At 57.7% G+C, this 10,295-nt stretch overlaps 1 protein-coding gene across 1 annotated transcript in view; it reads right to left on the bottom strand.

Annotated features, from left to right (window-relative positions):
- Window positions 1–968: 968 nt before the first annotated feature.
- The window catches only part of PCNX2 (pecanex 2), a 300,964-nt gene continuing 291,637 nt past the window's right edge, over window positions 969–10,295 (bottom strand). The window contains exons 33-34 of the mRNA XM_039248833.1: window positions 3,253–3,701; window positions 969–1,896 (exon numbers count right to left, since the gene is read on the bottom strand). Coding sequence (XP_039104764.1) covers window positions 1,723–1,896; window positions 3,253–3,701 — 623 coding nt within the window. The 3' untranslated portion in view covers window positions 969–1,722. The remainder of the gene's footprint in view (window positions 1,897–3,252; window positions 3,702–10,295) is intronic.

Here is a 10,295-nt window from a genome sequence, read left to right as displayed (position 1 = left end):
CATGTTCTGTGGAACACGATGGCTTGTTTCTGGGTGCCCTTGGGGTGGTCAGCTTACATCAGGCTAAGTGCTGCCAGGCATGTGTTATTTTTCTTACAGAATTCGTGGAGATGCCCTTGTGGGGAGGCCATGCTCACAGCTTGGGGCCAGGCATTTAGTCCTGAGGGCTTGGCCGTAAAGTTGCCCAAGAGGTTGTCAGGGACTGCCAGCCAAGTTTGGTTTGGCCAGTGTCAAGCACTGCAGTAGGGTTCTATCAGCCTCTCATTAGACAAACACCTGCATTGAAATCAGTCGTAACCAACATCGTATCTCCAGGGATCAGTGATTTGAGAACAGTGTACTGTGCCTCTGATTCTAGAGCCCACCTATCATTATTAATTGGTAGGGGTTTTTTTTAGGTTTTTTAAAAATTTTTTAATGTTTTTATTTATTTTTGAGACAGAGAGAGACAGAGCTTGAGTAGGGAGGGGTAGAGAGAGAGGAAGACGCAGAATCTGAAGCAGGCTCCAGGCTCTGAGCTGTCAGCACCGAGCCTGACACAGGGCTCGAACTCACAGACTGTGAGATCATGGTCTGAGCTGAAGTCGGCCACTTAGCTGATTGAGCCACCCAGGTGCCCCACTTGTTTTGAAACAAGAAAAAGTATGACCATCTACTTCCAGGGGGAAGGAAATTCTCCACCATGCCTTGCCCCCCGACTCCCCACACTTCCAAATCCTAGATTCCTTGAAGAAACTTGTAGACCTGCCTCCAAAATGACTTTCTAACTCTTGCCTTTCCAGAAGGGATGGACCACAGGTCAGTGCTGATATTCTTCATGGACCCCCTCGCCCTCCCTGTGTCCACAAGGAGCTGGGTTTCTGCTTTACCCAGTGGGGAGTCTTCAGCTGGAAAAGTCCCAGGATTTTCCCAAATGTCATTCTCACGATAAAGGCTACAACAGAATTGAAAACAACCGGACACAGCAATAACTGTAAACATTTTAATTCCAAAAACGAAGGCGTGTGCAAGTGTTCTGTGACACAGGAAGGATCGCTCGTCTCGGAAAACCAGCGAACATTCCTGGGAGCGTACGGGAGTGCCGGGCGAGACAGGCCTGGCTTGTGGGAAATCGCTGGACTACGGTTGAGCAGGATGTGACTCCAAATGGCTTTCCATGCTCCCACAGGCCTAGATTCTAAACTTGGGTCGCTAGCATCGTTGGGTCTCTCACGGGAGACTTTAGACCTGACTGCATGCACTACCACGTTTCTGGCAGAAAAGCTGCCTCCAGCTTATACCTACTTAATGTCGGCATGAATGTTACAAAGAAGTGAGGTTTTCCTTATGCGTAGACTTAACCCTACTGCGTTTGACCAGAGGGTGGTATGTTGGTGCTGCTGCCCCTTTAACGTGGTGACAGTAATGTATAAAATGCCAGTTATTAACATGCACTTGTCTTAGTTTCTGCAGTGCAGGATGGAACTACTTAGGCGCCCTACTTTATTTAAGATATTACATGGCTTTTGTTAGAATTTTCAAATTCTGGAAAGTGTGTTGTGCGTCCCACATCTGGGGGCCTCTGGGGGCGGCTTGGAGCCATGTCGGGGGACTGGGGTTTGCTGCCCAGCGATTTATCCTCATGGGAGCCTCTCTCCTGAAACCCAAGGGAAAGTCACTGTTTCTAAGAGCAGATCTCATTTTCCCCCAGGGATGGGGGTCACTTCTGGCCAGCCCCGCCCCTTACTGCTCATCAGAGGCACTTTGCTGGGAAGCCGTGTCGTCCAGGCCCATGTCCTCCTGGCTTGCTCTCCTGCATACCAGCCCCCCATTCTCTGCCATAGCCTCAGCCAGACGGTGGTCGTGAAGCCGCCCCCGTTCGGAGTCCTCAGTGGGTTCACATGGCTCAGAGAGGTGCTGCCAAAGAGAAAGGAGAAGCAGGGGGCTCAGCAATTGAGCATCACCGCTTCGAGTCGCCACCCACTGCCTCAGGGACCTGCTTAACCCGGTGCAGCAGGTCCCAGGTCAGATGTGGGGGCCCGTGGGGCTGGCCTCAGTGGGGAAGGAAGGAAACTGGGTTTCCAATGTGCCGGGGTGGGCTGGGAGCTTTGCACACGGGGACCTTCCCCAGGTCATGTGGCCATGCTGGGAACATAGACCCTCAGGGGAGAGGCCACTGTGTGCCTGGATTCGCTGCGCTCCGGCCAGTGCCTCCCCCCCCATTCCTCCCTCTGGCAGGAATGCTCGGTATGGCAGGTTTGCACCTGAGCATTAATACGGACAGCTATTTATCCTGGGCGCACAGAGTGCCAAGGGCCCAATCGTCCTGTTGGAAAGAGGGAAACAGAATTTCCAAGAATCCCAGAACCACACCCACAGACGGCATGTTGAGCGGTGGGAGAAAAGGGCGCTATTGTGGGCATTTTTAAGAGGAAGTGTGACTAGACCGGTAGGTACCTAACTAAGCCTAGTTACTGCTCCCGAAGGAGCCAGCCTCCGTGCTCCTGGCCGGTGTGGCCTGGGGGCTGCAGGAGGCCCATACCCCTTCTCCAGAAGATGGCCCACCACTGCTGCGACCCCACAGCCCTTCGGAGGGGGTTCCTGCTGGCCGTGCATCCAGGGCTGGGAAGGCACCTGCTTGTGGGCGTGGCCCCCATTAGCCCCCTCCAGACAAGGGCCCCGAACCAAAGCAGGGCAGGCTGGGAGTCCGGTGCTCTTTAGAGCAGGGGAGTGTGTCAACATTCAGCAGGAGCTCGGGAGACCTGCAGTGTGCCACCCACCTGTGCCCTGTGCCTCCTGTCCTCGCCTCCCAGCCGCCGGGTGGGGAGTGTCCATTTACTCACTTTCTCTCCTATGAAGCTCAAGTGCCGCCTACGTCAGCTCACCTGCAGCTCTGGGTATGTCGTGGTTTGCTCAGGGGAAGTCCCTCAACCTCCCGTTTCCTAGCATTTAAATACACGAGTAGAAGGCCACACATTTCAACTTAAATCTGGCGAACGGAACCGACGGTAGTCTAACGGTAGTCTAACGCCAGTGTTGACATGTGTCCTTTCCTCTCCCTCAGGCCAGAGTGACGTGACAAGAGCAGGAAGGATGTGTTCCTGCTCTGCGGGTGAGTGGACATCCCGGGTTCAGGGCTAAGAGGACAATCCAGCCGAACGCGGGCGTCTGGCGCCCTGGGTACCACCTGGCCTGGTGTGACCACCTACGGGATGCGTGCTGCGTGGCCCGGGGCCCACATGCCCGCCCTGGCCCACCGGCCCAGCCCCTCACCCGTGTGGCCTGGCTGGTGGCCCGGGCCGAGGGGCCCATGACGATGTTGACGCTGCTGGACGACTGGGTGTCGCTGGTGTTGCCCCCCTCCGCGGCAGAGAGTCCCGAAATGACCAGAGCGCTCGAGAAGCTCCTTTTGCCGAAGAGGAAGCTCAGGGTGGAGCTGGTGGACGAGCCCAGGCTGGACCTGATGAGCGCCTCGGCCCGCTCGCGGACGCTCAGGTGGCCCGTGGTGGTGACCGGCGGGGGCTGCGAGTGCAGGGACGCGGCCGAGGTGTGTAGGGACCGCCGGCTGCCCGAGAGCCTCTGGGCCAGCTCGTGGACTGACGTGGATGTCTGCAGGAAGGCCTGGCGGCTTTCTAGGATCGGGCCAGATGAGCTCAGCGCAGGCGGCCTTTGGCTCAGCGCCTCGTGTGCCTGGACAGACTGGCTCCTGCCTTTCCTCCTGCCTTTAAAACAAAACAGAACTGGTTGCCATAGCAGGTGCTTACCAACGTCAAGGTCCCTGCGGCAAGACAGGCGGCTGGGCCCCAGGTGGGTCCACTGTTGTCAAGGCTGGGACACCAGGGACCCTGAAAACTTGGCTTGAGCCAGGAGCCCTGGCAGCCCCAGGTGGGGGGGGGGGCGGGTAGAGCGCTGCCACGGGGAGCAGCAGTCAGGGTGATCGATGCAAGTCCTGCATTCCCGGAAGCCCCAGACCCAACCTGTGGTGTGTATATTTACAGCAAAACTTGACCCTAGTAAGCAAATCTAATTTGGTTCGTGCATCAGGACCTTGGCTCCTATGCTTATCTGATAAGCATCGATAAAGGGAAACATGCAGCCTTTTTTCATTTTTAGTTGCCTTAAAAAGGTGCAAGGGGGCTGGCGGGGTGGGTTGCAGGGGGAAGGGTTGAGCCACCTGCCTCGGCCTTTGTTTTCGACAAAAGTTTTCCCCTAAAATCAAGGTCTTTAAGAGGAAGCCCTCACAGGTGTGACTGGCCGGGCATAGGCCTGCATTGACATGCGTGTGGCCCCCAACCCCTTTGTGACGGCCACCCCTTGGCTCAGGGCACCCACTGAGGCTTGTGGACACGAGGCCATTCTTGACAGAAGGGTCCCGACTGTCGCAAAGGCTTGGTCCTGCCCACATCTCTGGGAGAAGGAAGCAACCCCAGATGTTTTATAGGGAAGCAGGGGGAGGAAGGCATGCACCCACCAGATGCTGAGTCGTGTAACTTAAGCATCCATAATTGCGAGACTCCAATTCTGAACTATTATTTCGAAGGGAGCAGTTAGTGACATCACAGTTCTGCCAACTGCCTTATCGACATGTCTCCTAAAGCCGCCACAATGTAGGCATTCAGTTGATAAAAATAGAGGGGTGCAGGGGTGGACCCCTGAGGACCGTCCCACGCGTTTTCTCTTGTTCGTCTCAGCCCAAATGTCCAAGTTAGTAATTGTGTATCTGGAGATGCTAAAATATTTACGTATGTGTAGAGGGGGCCCGAGAAAGGGACATGTCCTTGAGAGAGAGTGCCTTAGGGACCATTATCAACACAGGGGTTTCAGGGGTCCCCTCAGCCCCCTCCCCTCTGCGGCTTCTTGGCTGGAAGGGCCCTCTGCCTCATGTGGACACAGTGCAGTGTAGACAGCAGGCTGGGTGGGGGATGCCAGTCTCCACAGGTGTCCCCACCGAGTCTCTCCTGCCCACCTGCTGGAGGACCAGGAGGAGGGTGGGCAGCCCCCGGCCTGGCGCTCCCACCTGGGGCTGGGGCCCGTCCCATCCATCCATGCCGAAGAGCTAAGTTACTCTTGTGGAGGGAAGAATGGGGAGAAAAGGGACCCTGACGAACCAGAATTAGCAGAGATGGTGATTTGTGAGTTTATTCAGAGTCTGACAAGTCCAAACATCTGTTTGTGATTTATACCGTAATGCTGATTGCTGTCCAAAAATACACCACATCCATCCGCAAGCCACTGATTTTGATGGTGGATAGCAGACCACCCGTGCTCGGTGGGGGTACTCGTCAGCGAATCCCAGAAACAAAGGGACGAAGACCCACCTGTCTGCCCAAGGGGACAGGGTCTGTGTTCTACGCAAGGTAACATGCCTCCCCACCACATTGCTCTGGACGTTCTTGTTGCCTTCTGTTGTTATCGTTGCTCTTGATTTTTATTTGTTTTAAATTAATTTTGCAAGGGGAACGAGTAAGCAAAGCATGCTACATTCATCTGTGCTGCTCAGGATCATTATTTTACAATTTAACTTACTTTGCCAAGGACTTCATTGTCAAATTAGGAGTGTTCGTAGGGAAAACCTCCTTAGGATCTGGGTTGAAATACCGTAGGAATTACCCTTCTTGGCTCATCAGGCTGGCCCCATTCCTTCACCCCTGATGGTTATCTGGCAGGTTCTGGTGCACCCCCTTACCTATTGGACAGCACAGTCTTCCTGTCCTACCTGGGATTCAGAGTAGTCATGAATTCCTAATGGCTCTCCCCCGAGGAGGTCACCAGCCTCCACCACAGGGACCAGTTCCCTTCCAGCTAGGACAGCTACTCCTTCACGCAGCAAGCCGACTGCAGGCTGTCAGGCCATAACCAAGACTGCACAGGGAGTGCTGGGCACGCAGTGGGCAGCAGACGTACGGTGTGGCAGGCTGGGGATGGGAGTCAGGCCTTTAGGAGTCTGGCAAGGACCCAGGATTGGGACAGTTGGCTAGGAACCGAGAGGCAGGGCCCAGTGGAAGGAGCTGGTGGGTCCCCAGTTATGGGAATTGCGCCTCAGGCACCGAAAAACAAGATCCCTGTTCTTAGAGATTGGTTCATGTTCATCTTCAGGCTGTTGCATCATTGCTAGTTGGCTCAGCTGCTCTGTCATGCCCTTCCAGAGTCAGGCCCTTGACCTCAACCCCCGGGGCCCCCCTCCCGCACGGCGCTGAGCACACGGGTCGTGACTGTCTGCCCTGCGGTGTGCGTGGCACTGGCCGCCATCCTCACTGCCCCTCTGAAGTGACGACGGCTGTGCTGTTCCCACGGGCTCAGCACACAGCACACTGACTGGCAGTAAGGGACAGCAGGGACCCTCCTGCAAGACTGACCTCACACTGAGACCCTAGAGCTTCGTAAATCCCCGATGAGGAGGAGAGTTAGCCCCGGAAAGTTCCGAGTGGGGACACGGCTTCTTGACCTTGGCCACTAGAACCATTGGGGAAGCTTAGGGAATGCTTCGCCCTAGAGGCTGAGACCACCCCCCCCCCCGCGCCATGTGCCCCTGCAGGCAGGCTGGGCCCTCACCGTTCCCTGGAGGGTGGCCTCTGGGGTGTGGAGCTGGGGCAGGGACTTTACCGCTGTTCTAGACCAAGGGCAGAGATCTGGGTGCAGGAATTGCCTCCCCTCGACTGGCGGACAGCCTATAACGTCCCTGCGCTGGCTGGGCAGGCTCCCGGCTTCCTTTCTGGGAGCCGTGGCCTCCACTCGTGCGGGCTCAGGGGTTTGGTCCAACTGGGGGGAGGGCGAGGAGGCCAGAGAGGCCTGTGGCTGAAATGAAGCCCAGGGTGTCCACAGCAGCGCAGTGGATGCTGGCCTGCTGGAAGCTGCCCCTCCCCACGAGGCGCTCCTTCTCGGGGCCTGCTGTCCCTGGGACCCCGGCGGCTGGGGCACACAGGGCCTCGGGCATGGAGAACGCTGTGCCCTGACCCCTGCCCAAGCTAGAAACCCTCCCTGAGTGCCCATGCCATCAGTGCCCGCTGGGGAGGAGGTGGGCGTAACCGTCCCGGCTGATGTTTGGAGGCGCAGACACCTGTGGACACTTGCTGTCCATCGGGTGCCAGGGGCCCCCAGCACGGAGCCTCGGGAGGCTGTCACCTCCCTCGTCCTCCGAGGCCTGGGGCCCCAGCATGCTGCTTACAAGGCGGGGCGTGTTTCTAACTGCGGAGGGACGGGGTGGGGGGGATGTCAGAGACAGCGGTCCCGTCCTTGTGATTCACACGTGGAGTGAGCAGGTGCCAGGACCGTCAGCACAAGATGTCCCTGGATGGCTTCAAGCACAGGGGCAGTAAAAAAAAAAAAAAAAAAAGTGGCATTTACCTTTTCCAGGGGGCAGGAGGGACACGTGTCTGTGTCCTGAGCGTGGGGGAGGCAACTTGTCCCTCTCGCACACCCATTTTGGGCTTTTCTAGATCTCTCTCAGGGGACCTGCTCCGCCAGCATGCCTCCAGATCCCCCCACTGTCTTGAGGTGCTCCTGGGGGCCCAGGTGCTATTTTCAAGGACACTGTATCACACACCGCATCCTTCTGAGCGCAGGCATGGATTCCATCTCCACCCTGTAACCCCTGAGAATGGATCCTTTGCTCACGCCACTGCTGGTGAAGCTCCCCGGTGAGCGTTAGGGAGGACTCTCCCTGGGAGCCCTCACGCGGCACAACCCTGGACAGCTGCCAAGGCAGGGGGAGGGTGAGGATGCTGGGCAGTTCTGCATTAGCCAGAGCTTGGGGGGGGGGCGAGGGCAGGAGGGGTGACCCCTGCCATCTCTTGTCTGGGACTCATGACCCCCAGCTTCTCTTGGGGACACTAATCTGAATGGTTGGAAGAGGTGACTCCTCTGCAGAACCCGAGACCTTCAGTGAACGAGCCGGGGATCCTACTGCCCGGATGCTCTAGGGGTGGGCAGGACCCCGTGGGGATCATGGGTGTGGTCCTCAGCTGCCCCTCAGGGTCCCCCTTCTTCCCAGGATGGTGCCAGCTCGGTGTGGGCAGGGTCCCCAAGGCATCACAGGAAACTGTCCGCAGTTAGGTTTCCCGGAGAACTTTCTGAAGGTGCAAAGCCGGGTCCTGGTGGGATTGGGGACACCCAGGACATGCCAGCAGGGTGAGCAGCTGTTGGTGCCGGTGCTCACGGCTGTGACGGGCAGACGCTGGCTACCGCCGAGGTCCCACCTGGGAAAATGACCAGGATCTGGCTCTGAAGGGAAGCCTCCATGCGAGTGGCTGCACTCAGCTCTCAGAGTTTGGGGGACACCATCTGCTCGTTCATCCAACGAGCTCAGTGTCTGCTGAGCACAGGGCCACCCCAGACCTGAGTGGCCACCTAGCCTGGCATTTCTGAGGGGCCCCCTGCAGCCACATCTGCCCCCACAGGGCCAGGAGACCAGGGACAAGCCGAGCTCCCACACGCTCCTGCTGGGCGCTGCACTGGGCGCCGGGCCCACGGGAGTCTCCGCCCAGGCCCAGAGCCTGCTCAGACTGCCACCCCTGGCATCCCTCCCTCCCGCGATGGACGGCGGGCCTTCCTGCTGCTGTTGGCAGGGTCCAGACGGGGTGTGGACGCGCAGACCAGGAGGTCTACACACACACACGAGGGCCCCTCGCAGGGGGAGACGGGCCGGGGCAGACTTGCATGTGTCCCCTGCAGAAGTTAGGGCTGGCCGCACCAGGCACCTACTGTGCTGTGCCGTCCCAGGCTGGGGGCAGCGGACAGCTCCCAGTCCTCGACACAATGGTGACAATGCAGAGAGGGGGCAGTGCTGTGTGACCCGCCTGCAGAGCCTCTCTGCTAAGTGGCACTTGAGCAGTCTGATTGAGCGGGGGTGGGGGGGACCCTGTGACGCTGGGAGCAGCATGTCAGAGGTGGAGGAAGCAGGAGCACAGAGGCCCTGAGGGGAAGCGTGCCTGCCTGGGGTCAGCAAGGGGGCCCCTGGGCCAGGGCAATGGCAGCCAGCAGGAAAACGTAACAGCTAACAGCCGGCTTTGGCTCTGCGAGATCCGGCTCCAGCACCTGCTACACGTCTGCCCTCGCCCCCAGCTGCAGGCCTCTGGCTGGAAATGGGAAGAACATTCATGACCCATGGCGCCAGGCTGTGAGGAGAGAGGGAGCTCTGGCCGCTGCCAGGCCCAGCACAGGAGGCGTCTTTACTTGTAGAAAAGGGCAGAGGAGTCTCCCTGGGTCGGCCTCCTCCCGCCCGGTCCCCAGGTCCCAGGCTTTTTCTGCTGTGGACAAGCCACCGGGACAAACATGCAGGCTTTTCTCCATTTGGAAGCTACCTTGCATTTTCCCGCCTGGAAAGTCACTTCAGTGATCTTGAAACTTAACACTCTTCGTGCAGGAATAGCAAGTGTTAACCACGTGGTAAGAAAGTCCCAGCCTGAGAGCGAGCCACGCACACTGAGGCCGCGGGCAGGCAGGGGCTCCGCTCAGCGTTCAGGGCGGAGGCTCCAGGCAGGGGCGGGGGGCTCTTTCCCCTGTGAGCAGCTATTGTCAGCCCCTCTGCCTCTCCACCCATCTCCCTCTCTCCCTACCTGCCTTCTTTCCTTCTTTCCCACCTGCTACCTCTCCATCTCTCAGGCTCTTCCATCTGTCCATCTATCAGTCATCGATCTCGCTCTCTCTCTCTCTCTCTCTCTTCCCCCAGTGTATATGTATTTATTTAAGTTTACTTATTTTGGAAAGAGAGAGAGTGCACAAGCAGGGGAGAGGCAGAAAGCAGGGGGGTGGGGGAGAGAGAATCCCAAGCAGGCTCCACGCTGTCAGTGCAGAGCCCAGTGCAGGTCTCAAACTCACAAACCATGAGATCATGACGCTAAAATTAAGAATCGGACACTTAACCAACTGAGCCACCTAGGGGCCCCTCCCTATATACATGTATTATTATATCTTCTTTCTATCATCTATCCATCTGTCATCTATCTATCATCTATCTATTATCTGTCAATCTATCATCTATCTCTCTATCATCTACCCACCTCCCACCTCGCCTGTGTTTACGTAAATCCTCACCGTTTCAGTCAAGTCCTCAGCCTTGTTGGGGCACCTCCGGGAGGCAGGGACTGTCCCTTGCTAACTCACTCGGTGCAGAGCTGGCCTGTGGACGTGCACATGGAGGTGCTCAGTGAAGGCTTCTGGATGGTAAGGAAGCGCCGAGGCCAAAAGGTGAAGCCTGTACCAGGCTGTGAAGGGCAAAGCCAGGAGCCGAGGTGCTGGCAGGAGCCAGGACACAGCACCTGCCTGTCCCGAACCCACCTGGCAGGTCCTCGCGAGCCCTCAGCACCACCTCTCTGAAC

The sequence above is a fragment of the Hyaena hyaena genome, unplaced genomic scaffold, assembly GCF_003009895.1.
Source record: "Hyaena hyaena isolate Hyena2069 unplaced genomic scaffold, ASM300989v1 scaffold_319, whole genome shotgun sequence".
NCBI lineage: Eukaryota > Metazoa > Chordata > Mammalia > Carnivora > Hyaenidae > Hyaena > Hyaena hyaena.
This window is presented reverse-complemented; position numbering and strand designations above follow the sequence as displayed.